Source organism: Patagioenas fasciata, chromosome Z, assembly GCF_037038585.1.
Source record: "Patagioenas fasciata isolate bPatFas1 chromosome Z, bPatFas1.hap1, whole genome shotgun sequence".
NCBI classification, from domain to species: Eukaryota; Metazoa; Chordata; class Aves; order Columbiformes; family Columbidae; genus Patagioenas; species Patagioenas fasciata.
In genome coordinates, this window is record NC_092560.1 from 30,442,159 (window position 1) to 30,466,155 (window position 23,997).

The following is a 23,997-nucleotide window of genomic DNA, read 5'->3' on the forward strand; positions in this document are numbered from 1 at the left end:
CTGAGTCTGATTTTCTCCTTGCCTACACCAGTTTAATTCTGTAGATTTATCAGTTTCGAGGTAGAAATGAAATCAGGAGAATCAGGCTCAGAAATGTTCTCTTACTCTTCTGATCTTTAGTTTAAGAAGAGATCTGCAGCAAGACGTGAATTGAACTAATCCCAGTTTAATTTTAAGTAATTCCAAGCAAGTCACAGGAACTGGGCTGGAAAGAGATGGAAAATAAAGGTTTTGGGGTTCACACATGTTGCAGAAAAGGACATTTTTTATTAACTTTTCACCAAGGAACACAGCTCTTATTTATGATCTATCCCCCCAAAATATTAAAGTTAAATCCAAGTGCAATTAAGAGCAGGTTGATCCAGTATTCGGCAACATCCTTTCCAGGAACTCAGGGTGTAGTTTCCTCCTTGGAAGATCTCCTGTGAACCATTTATGCTGGGAAAGGAGATAAAAGCAGAAATCAGAGATGCTAATTTTCTCTTTTGGGAATCTCAATCTCTCTCTCCCCGTATACATAGTATATTTATACATAAGCAAACATATGCACATAGACAGGCATGTGTGAACACATACGTGTGTGCACACAATTTCTCCAAAGCAACTTCAAATGTGTTAAAATTTTCATGAGAAATGAAACAGCAAGAAGACTTTCTGAACACCAACCATGTGCCGTGACCGGATGTTCTCCCTTTTTACCGGGGTGATGTCTGTTTTATGTATGAAGTCCTTGTGCCTTGGGTATATCTTCCTAGATAACTGAAATAACTGAGGATTTCAGTTCATCATTCAAGTTTTGTGCATCTTCAAAGTGTTCGCTCAACACTGATTCTGGTGAAAACAGAGCAGGTTCTTGCCTTTGTAGCAATTTGGTAGAGTTAAAATTGTTGTGATGAGCAAAAGTTGCCGTGATGAACAAATATGAATGAAGGAATGTACTGAATATCACAGATGATTTTACTGGGCAAAAAGTTTTTTACACTGGTTCAATGTTATGATAAACTCATTAGGAACATCAGGTTGCAAGAACAGAAATTCCTTGCAGTGATATGCAAACATGGATGTTTAGGCAGAAGGTGGTGATCTTGACACCAACATGAATAATTTTTTTTAAATTACATTTTTTACAATAGTGTAAACCTAAACATGTTATCATAAAAACAAGGCCATCTTACATATTGTACATATCAAATTTTAAAGGTTTTTGCCATAATCTAAATACATAGACCTTTGGTTCTTTGTGAGATAGTGTTAAGTATGTCTGAATATTTTCCTTACTTAGTATCATTATTCCTTTATTTTCTGTCTTGGATAGAGAATTATCTAAACCAATTTACCTCAGAGTATTTTTCTGCTTCAAATGTGTGTTTTCTACGTAAACAAATATGATCACTGTTGTCTTCAGCCAGATTCATAGATAGCAGAAGGAAAAGCTCCCGGCTTTTTTCAACTCAGGTTATCCTCAGACACTATGTTAACACTATGTTAGTTCCAATATTTGGTTTATTTTTTGTTAGTATTTGAGATGAGCCTAAGCTAGACCACTGAATCTTCACATGACAATCTATTTTTAGGCATTCAGGAAGTTCAGGTTTTGACAAAGATATTTTTAGTTCGCTGTTGGTTCCGTTTGTGTTTGGCAAGTAACAGAGAAATGCCCAAGAAAGGGAAAACAATTCAGCAACATTAAAATATTAATTTATCTAAAAGAAGCAAATTAACGGAAAGCAGGTACCCAAGAAAAAAAGCTAAATAGAAAAAATAAAATTAGGCTTTTAGGGAATATGTGAGCTCCCTAAATTATGCTGACAGAAAAATAAAGATTTGGTCTGTACCTGGTGAAGAGTTGCTGGCAGCATTCAACTAGCTTTGTGCTGTTGGCAGGGAAGTCTGTGGAGTTGAAGGCATTTCCTAAAAAGATGTGGCAAGGAATTCCCAGATCAGGGATGACCAGCATTCCTGTAAAGTAAGTAACTTTTTTAATGAGTAATGAAGAGGAAGGTAAGACTTGGGATTGTAAGTCACGACGTTATCAGATGAAACGTTCTGGCTAATATGAAATCACCCTCCAAGATGATTCCGTAAAGCTGTGAGAATAAAACACTTGAAAGGTGGGGTTTATAAAAAAAAATCTGAATCGTTTTACAGACCTGGATTAAGAAGTGACCACAAACTTTTTTTTTTTTTTTGGTACGTAGCAATGGAACTATGGTAACCTGTGACATATTGAACATTTTGTTTTTCTACTGCTTTTAATGCTACTAAAAAAAGGACGCTAATGGCTTTCTCACTGCTGGGCCAGTGTGCTTTCATTAACTAAAATGGAGCTATGTTGCATTTATAGCAGTGCAAGTAACTGCAGTACATTTTATTTTATTGTAATTGGAGGTAGTTCTGTTTTATTTTTTCTTTGCTTTGCTATATGTTCTCCAAAATTTCCTATGAATAGTAATGATGTCAGCATTCATTGCAGTAAAGAAGACACAAAAATATGAAAAGGACTGTTTTTTCTTTGTAGTGTTGTGAAACCTGAACACATTTTTAATATGTCCTTATCTTAACTGGGGTAGTAGAAATTGCTTGGCTTTTTTACCTTCTTCTGGGCATAAGGAAAGCGTTTGTCGTGGCAGGAGTGGGTGGAATGTAATTTTCTTTCCAAAGCAGATTTTACTGCTTTAGAAAGATTTCCCAGTGGCTGTTCATAATTTTGTTCTTAAGGTCAGGATTGTGAAATGACACATTTTTCTAAGATTTTCTGATTCCTCAGTTATACAAAGTAGTGTCACATATGAAAATATTACAGTGGGCTGTGAAACTAATGACATTTCAAGTGTACTAGTTCTATAACTTCCAGAAAATAGTGTGGGCTTATTTTTAGAATGTGTATGTTTCTGTTGCTTCAATGAACACAAAGGAATATGGAAGCTGTGTTTAAAACAGACATGTTTTTTTGACTACATACAGTAGTCTCTTTCTTCACTGGAGGCATATTAATGCTTTAACCTTCATCATGCACTTCTTCATATCACATGCTCAGAAAATAGAACTGGGAAAGGAATTGTTAACTACTGAGCATAAGTTTTACCTGCTGAATCGTATCTGGTCAATTAATTATTTTAAAATATCATTAATATTATGTTCTTTTTTATTTCCTCCTTTTAATGGCTGTTGCGTTGTGACTCTTTACTCAGCTTAAAGGTGAGACATTGAAAATAAGGATCTGCTGTTGAGTCTCACCTTAGGACAGTTTCATTAACTCAGTGAGAATACTATCAGTGTAAAGCATCTATTTAACATTAAGGCAAAAAGCTGTTCTGCTTCCCCCCATTCCTTGACTGCTATGCTCTTCTTTAATTCCACTCCTCCATTTTGGCTCCATAATTGCTTCTGTATTTCTGTAGCCAGTGATGTGGAGGAGGGATTGCAGCTCATTTATAACTTGCTTTGTTCATGTATTACACACAGACTAACTACCAAAAAAAAAAAAAAAAAAAAAAGAAGAAATAGTGGAATAAATAAAATAAATATTTTCCTACTCTGGTTTTCAGGAACCTTTCATCACGTATTGACATTTAATCCTAGCAAAGCCAGAAAGAAGAGATGGAGGAGCTGCCTGGCTATGTCTGTCCTGCCGACATGCTGCCACACAGTGGTCACCACCTGAGAGGGACACCAAATGGGGGTACCGTACCTGCCACGCAGGCAGTCATGAAACAGGCCACAGTTCCTGCAATCAATGCTCTGAAACCACTGGCAGCTATTTCCTTTTGTTTTGAGGGAGCAATGCTTGCTAGTAAGAAAATAAAGAGTGTGTCAATCATAAATACGTATAGACATAAAGAAGATCAATCTACCAGTTGTCCCACCAGAAGAGGAAATTCCCACCCTGCAGTTTGAAGGGAAAATTAAACATTTTTAGAGGGCCATTTGAAGGCTTGGTGCCAATGTTGCTTCTTTCTGTTGTAAAGGTGGCTTTTGTAGGGAACAGTAACTTCTTGTTTGCTTTGGCAGTTTGCACCTCTCTGCATCTGTTGCATCTGGCTGACGGCAGATTTCAGATGCAAACCCCAGGCATGGCATCAGGGTCAGTCCGTGTGGCTGGGTCCTGCTCTCCATGCCACCCCACTTCTTGCACCACAGAGGCCACCTGGGCTCCGGAGTAAAGACAGCTGCCAGAAATTCTGACTGCCTGGTGAGAAACCCAGATGGGTTTTCAAATTTTCTTTTTGCCTTCAAAACTAAAAGGCCCTTTTTACTATTTTTTTTTTTTCCCCTCTAAACCTACTGTGTATATGCAACATTTTAATGGGAAAGACAACTTCGTTGTTCAGACCAGTGGGCTACACAGATGAATTGCTCCTCCTGAAGCCTGAAGGTGGTAGTAGCTCAGGGTCTCGGTGTGAGGGGCTGAGCAGGGCTTGGTCCCTCTCCCTTGCACCCAGCCCTTCTCCCAGTACCTCCACACCAAACCCTGCACCCCTGAGGGAGCCCTTCCATGCACTGGTGGGTGCCGGGTCTTGGCAGAGGAGCTGCGCAACCCCTAATGCTGCTAGGCTTCACCCACAATCTGTTCCTTTGGGTGTTTTCTTTGGGATTTGCTTGCCAAATAAATTGTCCAGAAGAGTCATTCTTACTCAGGCCTCCTGTTACGATTCCCAGGGAGGCAAAGTTGGCAAACCCACAAAGAGCATAGGTGGCAATGATTTCAGAGCGAACCTGGAAGACAAACACACACCTTGTTGAGTTGTTTGAGTCAGCTCATACCGATTTAGAGGTCTGAAAACTCCACACTGTGGCTTGGGACTCCAAGTACTGAAATCACTTGCTTTTGCTTGGTTGCTGCCCCAGTGTGTGCCTTTCAGCAAGGTAGGGTCATTCTCTTGCTGAAACATGCAGGTGTTCATACTCACTGCCTGTGGGAGGACTCATAAACCATGTGATGGTTTTATTTTTCATGTATATTGCTGTGCCTTATTGAACTGAGTACTAGTAATTAAAGACAAAAAAATAGTTCTTATCTTACTAGTGGCAATCTGGTTGCTGCTTTTTGAAGGTATGAGTCAGAGAGCTTTATTTCAGCTTGTTGTTCATAGCTGGACTGCCTCTATAACACTGTCGAAACCTCAAGTTTTGGTACGTATCCCTTACTTCTTTGTCCCTGAACAAGCAGAGGGCTCCGTGTGCAAAGCTGTTCTTGTGCGTGCTCCACCCTGTGCGCAGCGGAAGGAAAGGGAAATGGGTCTCCTAGAGAGTGAGTGTTTTGATGTGATAATAGGTAGAGATACATTAAGATTTTTGGACCCCCATTAGCGGCTTATTTCCTTCCTGACTTCAACCACCTTCCTCTCCTCGGGCAACACCAGCTCAGTATGGACCTCAGAGCAAAGACAAGGTTGGGCTGGCCTGTACCCCCACCCAGGGACCCCTCACAGGACACAAAGTTACTTTGGGTGAAATCAGGCTGCAAATCTTGCAAACCTCAACACTAATGTAGTTGAAACATTTTTGGAAAGGAGACAACATATCTCAGCAAAAGGTTTTTTGAACCCCTGCCATATCTGAACTGCTATTTACTGTGTTTTAGGCCCAAGCTGATGACACCTGAGTGAGTGTTCTAGTAGGTTTCCTGTTCATTAGAAGTTTCTCTGTTTCCACTCCTGTTTTATGAAAACCAATTTGTAGATATTTTCAATCACTCTGCAAATATACAGCAAAATGCTTTTCAAGTACCCACTCTACATGCTTTTCCTAGAACCGGCTTTGTGTACTGTGATTTCCCTGCTTTCATTTGTACTTCCCTAGCTTTGAAAACAGGAAACCTTGCTATTACTGACTCAGGTGAGGGAGCTCAGAAGACCACTTGTTTGCTCACTCTGACTGAATATCTGTGCCTGGACGTATTAGAGAGTTCTGAAACTGAATAGGAATAAAAAGTGGAAGTCAAGCGCACTTTCACATGAACAGTTGTGCCATAATTAAAATGGTTACTGGGCAATTTTTAGTAGTGTTATGAATCAAAACTATCTTTATAACTCAGAATTTTTTACCAGCTTATACAAGCTCCATATATGTATTGGAAGTGGACAGAGAAATTATATATGACATCTTACTAGGAAAAAAAAAAAAAGAGGTGAAATACAGTTGATGGGATCTGAATTTAAAGGGTGACTTCCAGATTAAAAAATAATATATATATATATATATATATATATATATATATATACATTCATTCGGTAGCTCAGAGACATATTCTCCTTGCAGAATGTAGCATGATGATATCAGGGCAAATCAAAGACCCATCTCACCCAGGATCCTATTTACAGGAATTCCAGGAACACTGGTAATGGATGCTCAGGCAAATGTCTGAGTATTCAATCAGACTACCTGGCTTTTTATTTCCACTTGTGAAATATGTTCTAGTAATAAAGAATGCAAGTGATCAGGAACATGTTTTGGCTTTTGTATATAAGGCAGGTATCCACAGTATCACGTCAGATTAAATTAAGATTAAAAGGTGTGCAAAAGGATGCTTTCTGATCAAGGGTGCTCTACAATGACAGATCGTCTTGATTTGAAGAAGAAAGGCCAGTGCAGGCATAAATCCAGATATCATGGTTTTCATTGCCTGTGCCTAGGTTTCCTTCTCAGACAATTGTAGTAGGAATTATGTATCTGTTAGATGAATCTGTGTGGATGTGTGATTCAGAGTAGGGCCCAGGATCCAGCTGGAGTTGCTCGTAAAAACTAGTTTTCATTGGCAATTGAAATAGACTAATTTGGCTCAGTGTGACAAGAGAAGTCCACCACAGGTAGTACATGTCTTGTATTACTGCTCTTTGCTCTTTGAATAGGGACAATAACCTCCAGCAGAGGTGTGCAAGTAATATCTTAAATGCCATCAGCTAAAGCTTGATGGATGCCTCTCTTAAAAGCTTAGTGCTTGGCTAAACCTCTGCAGGCAGGAGGATCCCCCAGTTCTTGCCCATGGTGTTCCTGGGTGAGTATCTGTGGTAAGAAAAAATTCACCTTGAATACAGCCTTGGTCTTATGTGCAGCGTCCTGTGGGACAAGGCATGTTCCCCCAAACTATGCCTTTATTTTGCTATGTTTGTTTGCAATAAATAGCTAGTGTGATGGCAGTCATGGCAGCTTCACAAAGCAATACTGCGTTTTCATAATTGAACTCACGGAAAAATATGCTTTAGAGTAACATGCTACCACTATCCCTTTGAACCCATATTAAAAAATAAGTTGAGTTTCAGCAGAGAAGGTATTAGATCCAATAGATTTGTAGAGTAGAAAATGTTACTTACTGTCATGTACTGTTTCACACCATTAATGTACATCTTCCCACCCTTTTCTCGGTTGTGAATCAGTTTTGAGAGCCGCTCATAAGCCACAAATTCATTGAAGAAAGTTTTGTAACCTAGTAGTCCAGCAACAATAAAACTGTCTTCCCAGTCTACTCCCATCATGAAAGAGAATGGCACGAAGATATAAGCACAAATTTTCTGCAAAATACATAAGACAATAGCAGGTCAAAAGATATGGTTGGCTGAAGAACAACAACATGTGATAAATTCTCTAAACTTAAAGTAAGTATGGTTTTATTTCAGCAGATGAAAATTGGCCTTAAATGCTTGCTGCCAACATGTCTGGAGACTGAGGGGTTTTAATAGTAAGGTACGCTTGAGTAATTTTTAAAAGGCTAACCCAAAATATAGAAATGATTAAGTAATTAGGTATGTCCCTGATTTTATACCTAAAGTTGAAAAAAAAAAAGCTTTCTGTGCTTTTTTTCCCCAACGATGGCTTCAGACTGGGGATAGTGTTTGAAGCAAAGGAGGATAGTTCAGTTAGAAGAGCTGATAAGAAAATTTAAAAGTCTGGTTCTTCCACTGATTAAATCAAGTGAATTAATGAGCTTGCTTAATTACCAGGCGATTGGATTCCAACGGGTGTAAACAAAAGACTAAGACTTGTCTCTGCATAAAAGCTGTGCATCTGACATAATTAAAGCTGTACCTTTTTCCCAGCATTAAAAGTTTTATAGGAATTAAAAAATAATCCCATATCACAGTATAGCTTACTTTTATATATGAGAGAAAACAACTCCAGCTATGAAAGTGTTTAGGGAGATTGTCCTTACTGAATGTAACTGAGGTGTTTAAGCAGTTACTATTCCTGTTTGGTTTCTCTACCCACAGAAGGCTAGAGGTTAGTGTCTCTCCAAAGGGATGATTGGCTGAATGCAATGTGTCTGTGGGTTTCAGCTCCTTTTGGGTTACCTATCAGTCCAAATGTTACTCCATCCAGTATTAAAATTACAGCCCTTACATAAGTGTGGCTGAGGTATGGATACTTGTGGCTTTCCTCTGCTGTGGGTGTCTGTGTAGTGGGATAATCTGTGCAAACTGTGTAGGGTAACATCTTCATATTGCTGAAGCCACATCTGCCATGAGTGTCTATTCATTTCTGCATCACTTTTATTGCAATGTTATACCAATATTTAATACATCACTTTTATTAGGAGCTTGCAAAACAAAAAGACCCAAACCATTGAACCAAGATTATTGCAGATAGGTCAAAAATGATATATTGACCTATCTTAAAAAAGAAGCCCTGTTTAAAACCTGTTTGCTCAGCTGAGTGATTTGGGTGCTGTATTACAAGTTAATTGTGTTGTGAACTAAGTGGTATTGAGTAAGTGTAGGTTCAGAGAAGTCCGGCCTTGCTCTAGTGTTCTTATCTAAGTGAAGCTAGTGAGCATTAGGGATTTGACGGGGCTCTCTGAAGCTAAAGTCACTTTAATGTTTGCATTGAAGGAGAGGTTAATGGCTTGACAAGTGTGTAACTGACAGATGTGCTGCACTGTTCAGAGGAGGCAGATTTTAGCATACGATGCTCTGTAAATATACTCTGCTAGTTAGTAAGAGCAAAACAGAGGGAAGCCATACAGGGACTAATGGATACCGAAATATTTACATGGCAACAATTCTCCTCTGGCTGTAAAGATATTTTTCAATAACATGCCCATAAAAATAGATGATTTTGGATAATTTAAAAACAAACAAAAATCCACAGCAGAGCCACACAAGCACTTAATTTCAGATAGACATATTATGGATGTATATAAGCTGCATGAAGGACCTGATGACCATACCTCAAAGTTCAGCTGTGGATAGTTTAACAGGTCTCCCACCCAAGAGAGGGCTGAGTCAATGAAAGCCAGCAGGGAAAGGAAGGAGATGAGGTTCACAAGGATGCTCGCTACCAGCTTGATGGAAGAAGAGGCACCTAGAAGGGCTGCTTCCAGCATGCTTTTTGTTTCACTTTATCAATTAAAAGAAAAACAGTGTGTAAACATTTTTTTAATCTAATAACAGATCATAGAACTAAAAATTACATGACCTTGATTAGAAATCTACTGGTGAAGCTGTTTACTTGTGGGGAAAATAATGATGAGGTGGAGTAGGTTTTTGCTCTAGATCCTCATGGGAGCGACTGGGAGGGTATGCTTTTGGTGCCATGAGGATGAATTCTGGCACATTTGGGGTTGGGTAAGCTGCAGATCAGGTCACAGTACTGTGACTGCCTGTGGCACCAGTGGTATGGGGGGAGTGACCACTGCTCTTCCTGCAGGCAGCCCTTGAAGGGGTGCCCAGGATATCCAGAAGCAATTCCTTAAAAGCCTTTTGCTTTGCTTGCTGTTCTCAAGGCAAGTACGTCTCCCTGTGGATAGACAACAAGGTTGCTACTGTGATTGTTGAAAAGACTGCTCTGCCTTTGCTTTCGTATGTTTGCATTTACAGACTTGTTATGAGCAAAGACAACAACAGAGAAAATGGGAAAGTCTTTTGGTGGCTCACCTCACCTCAGGTAGACATTTCCCTTTCTTTGGAGGGTTTATGTCTGTCGAGGTCCTTGGCATATCTGTGCCTGTCCTAATTGGTAGTGATAAATCCATACATTATAAAGAAGCATGCTGCACCTGAATTCACAAACTATTCATTTGGGGTATGCTGGTGTGTAATTAATTTATTGCTTGTACATCTACAGTGTACTAACTCTAGAGCTTGTGTATGAAGAGTTATTTTTCCAAATCTCATTTTTGCAGAAGTATTGCTACTAACTAGAGCTTGGATCAGCTTACCTTTTTATCATTTGTAGGTCATTCCTCTGTGTTAGTATAGACTTTTCAGTTTCAGGCCAGAATAGTTTGGAGGTCGCTAATGATGCTGGTGCTGACATGACAGAAGCGGTCAGTAGGTGGGAAGCAGAAATCTAGATTTCCGAGTGACAGAAAATATGCTGTGATAACCACAACATGCACAAACATGGAGGAAAACAATTAAAATTATTAGATGCTTGGATGACTTTTCTACAGGGGGTCATTAAAATGTTCACATTGCTTATAAGGAAAAGGAGACAACGAGCAATACAATGGAAATCCAATCGAAAACAGAAGAAGTCCGAGTAGTGAAAAGCATGGAATAATCTTTCCAAAAGGCAAACTGCTTCACTTCTCTCTAGTGGCAAGTCAGAAGGAAAAAGAAACAAACAAAAAGCCAGGTCAGTTGAGTGCAGCTTGGTGTAGCAATAGTAGAGCAGGTGAATGAGAGCCAGGCTTCCTTAGCACCCCCTGTATGCCTTGCAGTGGCAGGAAATTGGTTTTGTTCCTTGATGATGTGTTAAAAAAAAAAAAAGTACATGGCCTAACTTAAATTCTGTTATTCCTTTTCCATCCCTTCTTCTGCAAATTTCTACATGAAACTCATTTGGCAGCTTCTGCTGTGTTTCCATCTCTCTTTTTCTTTCTTAATTTCTTGGTCTTTTTGACCAATTCTCCTTTCTTGCCTCTGCCTCTCCACTGTATTTTATTCTTTTATAGAACTAATATATTTATCAACCATTCCCCAGTTACTCTGATCATAAATCACATCTTCAGCTGTGTTTTTCCGGCTTTGTGCTGACAGCTCCTTAGCAGACAAGACATTTACTACCCATGTTTGTACATCATCACTACAATGGCAGTCACAACTCAACTCTTCAGGCTCATACGGCTAGCAAGAGTTCCTGAAGGACTTTATTTACATCACTACCACAGATGTGGAAGGGTTTATCAGTTAGTATATTCCACATGTCAATTCATCCGGACTGTAGGAAACTATACAAATCAGTCATTTTCTTGCAGCTATGGTAGGAAATCTCTCTGTATTACTTAGGTAGGTTTTTTTGCTACTTAACAATATCTTCAAGATCAGATGGTAATATCCCTGTTTATTGTTGGAAGACATGGGATTGTTGTGGTTAATTCCTTCAGAAATTTAAAAATAATAAAAAAAAAAGGAATGACAAATCTACTTCCAAAGTATTTTAGCTGGGCTTCTATACTTACATGATTTCAGATAAACAGTATATTTTCCAGTTCTCTTTCCCCATCTTACCCCAAAAGAAACATATGTTCCGAAGACAGTTCCAGCAATAGTTGAGAATCCAGCTGTCATGACTGCATGGATTTCAGATATGGTGATGTATGGTAAGTAGGGCTGCACCATGAGAGGAGACTCTGTCTGGAGTGAGAAATGACTATCAAATTAAGAACTCTTTTATTAACAGGGCAGAAAAATCAGTGGCTGCATCACACTTTCTAAGATGTCTTTGACTAGTTAATCTTAGTGCTAATGAGTGCTCTGAATATTAATTTTTGAGGGTTTTTTACCCTAGGAAGGAAAATTGTACCAACATCCATCTTGTCTAACAATAATTCTTGCTGTTTTACCATGTTCCCAAAAGGCCCAATGAAGTCGTCAAGAAATCCTAATCCAATTCTGAGTGAGTTAGGGACAGCCACAAGTCTGAGCTGCAGGTGAGTCTGTGGGTCAAGTGAAATATGCCTACCAGCCACTGTGGGCAGCTTGAAGCTCTCAGGAGCTCTGGCAAGTGTGCGAGCACATCCAGGAGAAAGTGTCATGCAGAGGTACTGGTTTAAGTCTTGAAGCAGTATAATATGGTGATTCACCACTATGAAATAACTGGTATGCTAATGTCACTTTTGGACTTGGATGCCACTTGGTGGTCTTTCCACACTGATTTGAAGCCTGGGACAGACACTGCTGTAGTTTGAGTTTAATAGATTTCCCACTAAAAGGGACTGGTAGACTCTGACTTTTTTTTTTTTTTTTTTTTTTTTTCCGCCAAGGCCTTGCACAGCTACCTCTGAGTCTTAATTTTCTGCATTGTCTGTCTGTCCTGCCCTGGCCTGCCTTATGTGCCCTCTTTTCATTCTATTTGTCTTTTATATTGAAAAAAGCCTGAAATTGGTATTTCTTTATAGCCTGAGTGTAGTCTGGAAATCATTTTAAGGGACATCTATCACCTACATTTGTGCTTGAGTTTCCATTGGGAAGACATATGGTTCCCAAAACCCACCCCATTGTGCACCACTACCCACGTATGAATGTACTGGAATTCTGGAAACCAACCACCAGTCCTGCATCCTAGCTTAATATGAAATGATGATTTTTTTAAATACACAGATGCTTGCTGTGCAGCAATATTTCACAATATTCAGTAATACTGTGCTAGCATGTTTTTCTATGCTCCAACTCACCTGTCCCAAGAATATGTTACCCGCAGCTACCAGAGACTCAACAGGAGTTGTCCCCATTAAAATTTCCATTGTCCAACCAACCTAAAATGAATATAAAAGAAAAAAACAAAACCAAACAAAAACCAAAAACCCCAACACATTAGTCTGACTATTCCATGCACTTCTTGAATTAATCATGGCAATATAAGAGCTCCAAGACACCTTATAATATTTCCTGAGTTAATGATTTCAGCTTCAAGATATGGCATATATATTTAATAGTAGCATGTTGAAATAAGACAGAGGAAGAATAATTTAACAGAACTGAAAGTATGCCAGCCTCCTCCTGGACACTAAATTGTTAAACTAAAGTGATCAAACCAGATGTTTTAATGTATCCTTATTACTTATGTACCTGTCCAAAGACACTTGGATCATATTAAGGGAAAAAATGTGTGAAATTTAGATTAAGGCTAAAAATGCCTTGTAGAAATTTTAGCACACTATTTGAGCTAGGTAAGGTTTGTGATGCTTGTATAACAGTCCTGTGAATGAGATGGACACAGGACTTTTCAAGGGTATCTTCAAATAAAGTTCAGCTACCACTATGCAGTAAGATCTTTTCCCCCATAGGATAAGTTCATTTGGTGGACAAGGCAGGAGGTGGGCTTTTTGTGGACTCACTCTTGTCTTAGTGGACACCGGCACTGAACCTAAGAACCTTAGACTTGACAGAAATTAAAACTTAGAGCATGAGGTGAGACAACAGACTCTGATCTTGTTCTGGGGATCTGTGATACAAAGTTATAGGTATATGCATTTGCTACTGCAGTGCTCAATAAAAAGCAGAAATTCAACATCTGTGACATAACCTCCATCCTGCACTTTGAGGCCTGGGAGAGGTGCAGGCAGAAGGGAATATTTAAGCAAGTATGGCATCTAAGTAACACTAAAGCTAGACAGGCAAATCTAACTATTACATATGACATCAGCAATAAAACCAGGCTGAGGTGCTGTGTAACGCCGATTAGGATTTTGCCGCGGTGACAACTGGAACTATTTCTAGGTTAAAAATAAACTACGTTTCATATCTTTACCTCTGAGCAATTTGGTAAGGGCCAATGCTACTGTTTGGCTGCAGATGTTCAGGAACTGTCCCGTACTAGGCAAATAAATACCTACTAGAAAAAATTCATACCTTTGCAACGAGCCACTGCATGAATCCAATGTGGTAAAGCATAGACATTACTGTGCTGAAGAAAACCAAAACTGGTAGGACCTGATTTGGAGACACAAAATCATTAACATTTCTATAGTGGTTTTCCTTTCCTTAGTTCTGTAGACCGTTTCATTTTTGGAAAAGAGGCTCATGTTTTTGGAGATACACTTAAAGATATTGAAAACTCACAATTAACTTTGCACTTATGCTGTAAAATCTTTAACCTTGTAGACTTTATGTTTGTGCTGGAATTAACTATTTTTCATATATCTACATAGTTTTCTAACAGGACTATAATAGTTTTGAAACTATTTGGTTTAATATGCATTAGTTTATAGGCATGTTTAAGTCAGTTCAAACATTGCCTGGGCAATGGCATCTACAGAGACTTGGATATGTATATCTATAGACTTCGAAAACCACAAACAGAAATATATACAATAGGACCATGGCAGAGAATTCAACTTCTCTGTGTCTGTGTGTAAAAAGCACAGCTTAGACTGCATTTAAGTACAAGATGAGGACATTTGGACTGTAACTAACTTGATTTCACAGAATCAAGGGCAGCTTCCTCAGAAAGCACATATTGTGTAGCTGCCTTTTAATAACACACTATAGAAAAACCTTCTTTTATTCTGCTCTACTAATAGCATTGATTATAGTATGGAGTATTCAAGAGCTTTGTAACTGTATGCAGAAACAGAATCTGCTTAAAAACAAATTCGCAGGTATATACTTATTAAATACAAGAAGTGAACTTACGTCTTTTTCAGTACAGGCTGAAGGAAAAGATTTTCCTTAAACATACAATTTAGAAGAATTGCATGAATGCCTAACCCACTGTCTAATGGTTTGTTGCACATGTTGGTTTTTCATCTTGAATACAACTAACATTGCTTGATTTTAAACACACAGGATCTCAGCATTTCTGTGCTAGTATACAACAGCAAGAAACATTCCCCTAAAAGGTCCAAAATTAGGCAAATGAGTTGCAGTTAAAACAGTGCCACTAACATGAGGAAGGTCTTATGTGTGTTCAACTGAGTGCATAATGCTTTATAAATAAAACCAAGAAACAAAATGAAAAAGAAAAAACACTTTGTTAGTTCAGACCTTTTCAGTAAATAGAAGCTGTGCCTTTCTAGAGGAGAGTTGGTACTGTCAGCAGTTTTGATAAAGGTTTGGAAACCCAGTTTAAATGATCAGAACCTTTCACTGAAAAGGCAGAGTGCAATTCACAGACATTGTTGTGCTCTTCAACAAGTTAATATGAGGCTGCCCTCTCTAGTTTGATTCTCTGATCCTTTTAGCAATCCTCTGAGGGTGTATTGCTATGCAGTGACAGCAGAAAGTCTAGTTCAGTAAAAGTAACACCTCTCTCCCCCGCCTTTTCTCTCCTGCCACATCTCTTCCCTGTTCCTGAGCATGTGCTTGCTGGAGAGGCAGGTGTCTGCCAGCCGGCTCCATACCCTACACAGGCAGGGGCTGTGGTGATGCCTGTGGTGAAATGCATCTGGAGAGGCAGCAGGCAGACAGGCAAAGGCCAACTCTCCATACTGGATGGTAAAAACCATAAACAAGTGTCCTCCCATCTCTCACTCTGAATGGATGAGAAGAGCTCTCAGGCATTACTGTGGTTTGGTTTTAGCTGAAGGAGTGAGAAGACAGTGTTCTGCCTATGCTGGGTGACAGCTGGCACCCTTCGGCTTTTTTCTTGTGCTCATTTCTCTGAAAATACCTTAGATAACTTTGAAACATGCTTTTTCACTTTTGCTGTTGCAGCCATTTCTGGATGAAGCATTCATCTTTACAAAGCAGGGGGTTTGTTTTCCAGTTGTGAAAATTTGTGCCTTGACTGCATGAAGAAGTGGGGGCTGTTTTATGACTAAACCCTTCTGTCTAAATCCCTGTGACTTAACGCGGTACTTATTATGTTATGTTTTCATTAGAAAAGCATAGCAACCATGTAACAGGTAAGTAACTGTAAAGTTTTGTCATGTCCAGGCTAGCTTTTATCTAAGGCAGAACAAAATCATATGGAAAACACTGACAAATTACTACTCTAAAATAAACAATGTAAATGAACAACACATCACATTGCAGTGGGTTTTCAATTGCCTTGTCTGCAGAGATAAACACAATGAAAAGCACTTAACACGAAACAACTAGTTTGACTGAAAAAAAACCCCGAACAAACCTGAACTCTTTTACAGAAAGGCTCCTCACAGTGTTAATATAGTGGTTTTGAAGCTTGGGAGAGAGGAGAAAACCTCAGGAAAACTCCTTTCGTCCCATGTTTATATGAAGCTGCCACAGCCTCTCTACCAGGTGAGAGATTCGCCTTTGTGCAGGGCTCATGTAGGATTGCATGTTGTGAGTGTGACAGGAGTGGAAAAAGTGATAAGGCAGGAACACCTCCGACTCCCCATCCTCTCCTTTTCCCTCTTTGCAGTGCCAAAACCAGGGGAGTGGGTGGCACAGGGTCAGTAATGTTGGAAGGCTCCCTCTGAGGGGTCTTGGGGAAGAGGATGTGCCTGTCTAGGTGATATCTTGATAGCAAAGGACTGTACAAGGGCATAGGAGAGAGAGGGGAAAGCTCTGCTGGTGCTCCAGGGTCAGGTGCCTGGTGAAGCACCTGGAGGGTGGAGGCCAGGCTGGGAGCAGGTCTGGGGAGGATAGAGAAAGGCCAGCCTTGGAGCTGTGCATACATGCTCTGGGGAGCTGAGGATAGGAATAGGTCATGCAAACCATGCTATTTGAGGAGGGATCTGGATGACCAGGGAATCTGGGACACAGGCATATGTACATGGAGGAAGGACTGCTAGGAAAATAGGAGGCATGGGCACGATCCAAGGAGTCTGAGAACAGCTTGCCCTGTAACCATGGGGTTGTTGCATGCCCTGTGTGTATGTGAGTATCTGCACAGAGGGAGAGGTCATGGTGGAACATCAGCCTTGATTGGCAGAGTTTCCTCTGTTAGTTAAATGTGAAACATATTTGGAAATAAAAGATCAAGAGTCCCCTTTGTTTCTTCCAAATGAAAATGCATTGATTGTATGAAATTGCTTTTAGACAAAGAAAAGCTCTTAAAACTCATTCTTCTGTCTCATGGACTCACAGTTCTCTATTTCTGTTGTAGTGCCCTTATTCTCTGAGTGCAAGAGTCTGCCTCAAAGATGTGGGTACTCTGAACAGAGGATGACAAAGAGGTGGTCTCCAACTTGCTCCTGCCGCTAAAAAATTCACCAGTTTAATTTGAATATGCACAGATCATTACAGCCTGTAGATGGAGACAGTTGACAGTTGTCAAGTCTAGGAAAAGTGGGGAGAGAACAGCAAAAGGAGACATGACAGGGAAGTGAGATGGCCCTCAACTATAGGAGAAGCCTAGTCCTCGAAAGGGCTGACCTGTTCCTGTATGGGAGGAGGGAATGAGTCCTGCAGTGTAATTATACCTGTATAGTTAAACTATTAGAATTATATTTCTCTCTGTGGAAAAATTAGTGCAGAAGTTTAGTCTCCAATATGTATAACTCCTGATGCTTACTACATACCCTTAAATAGTCAGGTTTTAACTGATTAATAAATTTAACGAGCACTCTGAAAAATCCCACAGCTTTTCAATAGAGAATTGGTGTCAATGAGCTCTTCAGAATCACATTATGTGGCCTACAAATGTTGAAGTTAATACTTCTCATAATACAATCTCTAAGAAAATAAATTATTTAGTTGTATTTTTTATAAACTGGGTTATTTAATATTTATTATCAATTCTGCAATATGGTTTGATGTTACTAAAGAGCTACTTTCTGGGTCATGGTTATTGCCTATGCTACATGCATGGCAGAGAGTCGAAATTGTCAGCTGCTCAGAACTCCTCTTCTATTTGTGTCTTGATATTCAACTATTTAGTCATGTTCCTTTAAAGAAGAAGTTGCTATTGATGTTTAAGAAACATCAGGGTTTCAGACACTCCTAAAGCCTGACCTTCAAAGCAAAGCCTTTCTCAGAGAGCCAAGATCCTCCTGGCATAAAAAGGAAGCCACTGATATAACAGGAGTCTAATGTCCTGCTTGCTTAAAGCAAACTTTGCGTTTCGTTGTTAGAAAGACAGATGACTTAGTACTAGGAGGTCTTTTCTGACTACTTATGTACTTGGATGTGTTTGTTTATGTGGGCATCGTTATTTTTAGAACTCTAAAACTTTGCATTTGCATTCAAATATGCATTTAAAATAGCAGTTTCTGCATGCAAATGCATGTGCTTTCAACTAATTTGTGCTTCCCAGACTATCTGCTCAAAGGCTGTGGTGGGACTGGTCGGAAGGCTCAGTGGATGCATGCAAGGGATGTATCTGCTCTGGTAACTGTGTCCATCTAAGTTAGCAGAAAACTGAGGCATCACTGCATACTGCTAAGGATGCGGTGTAGATACAACTGGGCTCTGACAGTTTTCTGCGAAGTTATACCCTATTGCTTTTCTACTCTCAAGAGCTAAGCCAAGACTGATGTGCTTCTCTTTTAGAAGATGGTTTGAAATATCTTGGGTCAAGATTTGAACAGCTCAGCACCACATGCAAACTTCATAAAACATCTGAAAGACACAAAAAAGCACTTTTGACCTTCTTAATGCCTGAATAGATAACAAGTGTTTCAAGACAGAATGGGCTGGTTGTCAGTCATTCATGCTGGAAGGAAGGAATCTCTTTACACAGGAAGAGCAGATGGAGCATGTTATAGTGTTGCTGTGCACTTGTCTACCACTCTGTTTATCATGTATTACTAAACCAAAACACATACAGCTCTGAAAATCAACTCATGGGTTTTGCTTTCTCTTTGTTGTTAGAGGTGGTGGTGGTGTTTTTGTTTGTTTGTTTGGGTTTTTCAGTGTGAAAGTAACCCACTTCTCCCTGTTATCCTCTTCTGGAAATTCCATATATCTTTTGGTGGCTTATCCCGTAGAAAATGCTTATGGATATATCCATACACAGAAGCCAAGTTTTGACTCTCCGGTCCCTAGCTATGGCTTTGGTCAGCAAAGTATTTTGCATCACCACTGAGGCATTAAAAAACCAGCCTGAAAACATCATAAGGCATTGTGGAAAAACACAGGAAAACCATCATTGAGGGTGGGAATTAAACTGTTTAATCCCCAAAATATGCAATTGTGAATGCAAATAATGATTTGAGTGCTCAATAACATAAAAGTGAGAGGAGACTGGAAAGTGAAACAAAAGGTACAAAATTAGTGCAATTAAAATATAATTATTGCTAATGGCATCATTTTTTTCCATCTAAGATGTTCTGACTACTCTCAATAGCAGCATATTTTACAAATAACATCTTTCTTAACTAGTGAAAGAGCTAAGTATGAAGAATACCCAGTTTTGAATGTTACTTCCAAGAAAAAAAGAAGATAAATTGTGTGTAAGCCCACAGTCTAGTGACTGAAATACCAAACAGAAAAATGGTATCTGAGAAAGTCTTGATACATTTCTCATGGCTGTTTGTTTGTTTGTTTTTCCCTTAATGTGTTCTTGATTCTAGCCTAAATAGGTATTGCGGCATGGGCTATGTGTTGGATCAAAAGCAGAAAAAATGCTGGGGGGGGAGGCTTAGAGAGCACAGAGCACATAAGCTGTCTTCTAGCAGTTTCACAACAAGGTCTCCTAAGGGAGGGCTGGGAAATATCTCTGGAATCTTATTAATGAAATAATACTGTAATGTAATTCTTCCTGTTTGTGTTTGGGCAGCTTCTACCTCTTCTACTGGGTGTAAGCATACATCTAGGCTTTCCACATCTACAGGGGCAATGTCTGTGAGGTAGTGGTCTGCACAACATTTTAGGACAGAACAGCACAACATGGTATAGCACCTCTACTTGTGGAGAGGTGGGGAATCAAACAATCACAGAATCGTTTGGGTTGGAAGGGACCTTCAAAGGTGATCTAGTCTAACCTCCTGCAGTGAGCAGGGACGTCTTCAACTAGATCAGGTTGCTCAGAGCCCCGTCCAGCCTGGTCTTAAATGTCTCCAGGGATGGGGCATCTACCACCTCTCTGGGCAACCTGGGCCAATGTTTCACCACCCTCATTGTAAAAAATTTCTTCCTCATGTCTAGCCTGAATTTCCCCTCCTTTAGTTTAAAACTATTAACCCTTGTCCCATTGTAACAGACCCTGCTAAAAAGTCTGTCCCCTTCTTTCTTATAGGCTCCTTTTATGTACTGGAAGGCCGCTATAAGTTCTTGTCAGAGCCTTCTCTTCTGTAGGCAGAACAACCCCAACTCTCTCAGCCTGTCCTGATAGGAGAGGTGTTCCAGCCCTGGAGGTCATATTTCTTACAGTGACGAGGTAGGAGGAGCCTTTTAACCTATTCTTTGTAGAACTATATGCCCAAGTTCTCTCTACCTGTAATAAATGTTGTTATAATTAAATTAAATAAGTGTAGCCTAATTCAGTATATGGCAATAAATGGAGGGGTTTATGTGAGATTCCTAAATTACCTATTTGGAGTGTCACACAGCAAGGACTAATTTACCTTTTAGATGATTTGTCTGGTGACTGCACTGGTATCACAGGACATACAATGAATTTATTTTCCAGACATACTGTTTCTTTTTCTGATGTCTGTCTCCCACATACAGTACATGTAAAACCTATTCTTACCTTAAAAGCAAAGAAATGATCTCTATATTTCTCACCAAACACAAACTTAGCACCTACGTCAGCGTACTCCAGAAAAGTCTAGGGATAGAAAGCAAAGAAAGTTAGCTGCAAGATCCATGTCTCTGCCAAAAACTAGGCAGATGTTGATAGCTGCCTTGCAGATATCCAAGGAGAAGTTTTCTGCTCTGTGTGGATCCAGGCTTCACTGACTGTGTCTAGCTTAACCAGGTGTCTCTGCTCTGCCAAGAATGCAGGCAGCTTCAGAGTATGTAGACAAACAGCATAGGGCACACTTTCCTGCTGTACCCGACATGAAAAAGGCCATAAAATATAGTAAAATAAGAATCTATTTTTAAATCCCAGTATTGTGATTCATTCCTACACTTCTTGTCATGCAAATAAGTGCAATAAATGATACAGTTTAAAATTGAGGTCTGATGGCTGTAGTAATGACTTTTGAGAGGAATAGCCAAAAGCTAGTCTAAAAAAATTGTCTACTTTTAAATTCTGATACAGTGGTATATTTTTATGCTTCCAATGCCAACATACAATTAATGATACAGTTTAAAATGGAGATGTAATGGCTTGAGTAATGAATTATGACAGGGGTGACCATAAGCCATATGGAGCTAATGGAAGGGGGCACCACACTGGCTTCAGTTAGAGATGAAAGTGAAGACTGACAACACGGTGACAAAACCCAGATGACTCCACTGCTTGCAGACTAGCAGCCAGCCAGGTGTCAGACCTGTGCCTTTGCTCCCGTGCAGAAACAGTACATTCTGCACTGTCTTGTTTTAAATGTGCTCAATTATCTGTACGGTGAAGAACAGCTGTGTGAACAGTATCTCTGGGGTGAAAAGTCTGAATGTTCTTCACTGGGTACTCTCCGATCTTCATTTTGGATTTCTCTTATTTATTACTTTACAGTAATGGAGTTTTTTTTAAAAAAAACTTTGTGCCCGCAGACTGCCTGCAGGGGCATGTGCAGATGGATTCTGTCCCCTCTCTGGAGATCCTTTGCTGCTTGCAGCTGTGGATTTTGCCACCTGTAGTTGAATTCATTTTCTTATATGTCATGAGAACTATGAAATAGTGCTGGGGCCAGAACTGTGGCTACTCTGAAGACTACAGTGGTTCTGCCTTGCTGAACCCCCAAGCTTTGCAGCACATCAGGTTTATTGAAAAGATGCTTTGGAGTTGGGGCAGCTCTAAGACTTTCCATGGGTGCCCTGGCACAATAGTGGTTTTGCGTTTGGAGGGTACAAGCTACGAGATGGTAAAGCCATTAAGAAACAGGGTCAGTCTGGCCATTACTCATCAGCCTGCCCTGCATGGTCTTATATTAACTGGACAAAAAAGAAATGAGAAGGTTGAATTCAGTAGTCAATTACCTTTCTGAGAACCCAGTTTTTCTCAAGAGGGAAAAACATCTAAGGGTAAATGGACCCTTGAACTGCCTGGCTTTTATGTAAGGGTATCAAGACAGAAAATGATATAAAACATAACATTTTTGCCCAGCAGTTTACCTGGATCTGAATGCCTAGCCAGTTAAACATGTCAAACCCCACATCGGTCCTCATAATAAGAATGCCAAGAAGAAACTGCATTGCTATTCCTGAAAATACTGGTCTCCAAACAACCTAGAGGGACAGAAAAGTAAAAAGAAACCACTTGTTATTTAAATGAATAATAATTTACTTTAGATGTTTGTTAAAAAAACGTAAGGGAATTTTCTGGCTATACTGCAGGATAGGAGCAGTTGCCCAAATGGGTTGTATGGGACTTGGAACATGGATCACCTTTCCTAATTTGAGAGCTCTGTGATGTGGATGTGTCCACCTGAGCTAGCTGCTGGAAGTCTGACTAAGTATGGACAGGCCCATTTCACTGTCACAGACAGCAAGTAATCAAGTATTAGGAAAAAAAGAGATAATTCTTCCTGTGTTATGGTTTATAGATGAGATAGACATCCATGTGGGCAGCAGACTGTGGCTGCCTCTGACCAGTCCCTCTTTAACTGCACTGCAGATTTCTGCTCTGCTGACTCTGAAAACATCTTCATTTTATGAAAATGGAATCTGACTTTAAAAGGCAAAGAGGTAAGATGGCACTCTCTAATTTATTTAGGTGATATTTGAATAGCACCAGCCAATTAGGTGTAATGAGAACCCATAGGAGAGTACAAAGCGTCTGAAGTACCTGAATTTTCACCTCAGTTAAAGACAGCAGAAGTTGTGAAGGATGGGGAAAGGTAGGTCCATTAACCCCTACTGAGGAAACTTTTTCTGTCAAGAAAGTCACTGATGCAGGAGTGTTGAAAAAGTGTTGGTGAAACTTGGTGACGTGGACAATGGCTGAAGAAAGCATGTGCTGTGTGCTAGTCGTGCACAAAAGGGTAAAAGCTGAGGTGGGAGGTGTGGTGACCCTTTGTAATATCACAGCAATACAGAATGGACATCTCAGATGGAATATTAAAATAAATGGCATTGACCAGCCTATGGGACTGGGTTAGTGAAAAGTGAGGACCTCAGTTGGCCTCAGTTGCTGCAGTGGGAATGAAACTTGTGAGGGATTAAGAGCTACATGAGGGCACATCTCCAGTTCATGCAATTTGTGTTGATACGATGACAGTGTCCTCAAATAAGTGCCTGTGACATCCTGAGCACTGTAGTGAGCCTCCTGTAGGTGGGAAGCATGGAGCAGGCCTGATTCAGCATACACTGATGCTCCAGGAGCAAATGTGTTCCAGTCTGCATCAGGGCTGGAACAAAGGATGGGCAGTGAACTCCCAAACCAGTGACAGTCAGATGCTGGTACAGTCCCACACATGCTTCTCAAGATGTCAGACCAAAATGACATTGCTCCAAGATTAAATACTTCACTGGGTTTTGGCAAGCCTAAATTTTGATGCTTATGGGCTTTCTGTTACTCTTACTGAACTTGGTACTAGAGTAGAGGAATAGATTTTGAGACACTGAATTACAAAAAAAAAAAAAAAACCCATAACAAAAAAAACCCAACACAACAAAAAACAAAGAGCCAAAATGGACGAAGTACTCACTCTGTTTGGATATTTGGAAAATATAAACAGCAAGAAAACATACATCAAGAGACCAACAAAGGAGATCAGGTGTTGGTATCCCCGTTTTACTATGTCAAAGATGATCCAGAAGATAAAAGTTACAAGAAAAGCTACACACATCAGCCTAGGGAAAAAAAATAATAAATGTCAGGAATGACATCTTAAAGAAGACCAAATATTCCTTCCTGTTCCCCTCCCCACAACATTTACATCTCTCTCTGTGAATGAACTCCCCGAGTACTGTAATAAGCTGAAATTGGTAGCTCTACACAAGCAGGAACCTGCCTTTGCTTTTGCTTTTGTGACTCTGACAACAGCATCCCTTGGTGACATCCGGAAGAAATGTCCTCCAATCATGTCCCCAAAGTCAGAGTGCAGGGGAAATCCAATAAAGCATGAGTGACTCTTGTCAGGGTGTTCTTTCTATTGAATGA

At 39.9% G+C, this 23,997-nt stretch overlaps 1 protein-coding gene across 1 annotated transcript in view; it reads right to left on the reverse strand.

Moving 5' to 3' along the window:
* Window positions 1-329: 329 nt before the first annotated feature.
* SLC28A3 (solute carrier family 28 member 3) overlaps window positions 330-23,997 on the reverse strand; it is a 31,797-nt gene continuing 8,129 nt past the window's right edge. Inside the window, exons 5-17 of the mRNA XM_065861159.1 lie at window positions 23,543-23,687; window positions 22,008-22,121; window positions 20,479-20,556; window positions 13,791-13,871; window positions 12,614-12,694; window positions 11,448-11,573; window positions 10,154-10,284; window positions 9,164-9,332; window positions 7,314-7,511; window positions 4,635-4,716; window positions 3,692-3,790; window positions 1,836-1,959; window positions 330-438 (exon numbers count right to left, since the gene is read on the reverse strand). Of these exons, the coding sequence (XP_065717231.1) occupies window positions 330-438; window positions 1,836-1,959; window positions 3,692-3,790; window positions 4,635-4,716; window positions 7,314-7,511; window positions 9,164-9,332; window positions 10,154-10,284; window positions 11,448-11,573; window positions 12,614-12,694; window positions 13,791-13,871; window positions 20,479-20,556; window positions 22,008-22,121; window positions 23,543-23,687 (1,537 nt within the window). The remainder of the gene's footprint in view (window positions 439-1,835; window positions 1,960-3,691; window positions 3,791-4,634; window positions 4,717-7,313; window positions 7,512-9,163; window positions 9,333-10,153; window positions 10,285-11,447; window positions 11,574-12,613; window positions 12,695-13,790; window positions 13,872-20,478; window positions 20,557-22,007; window positions 22,122-23,542; window positions 23,688-23,997) is intronic.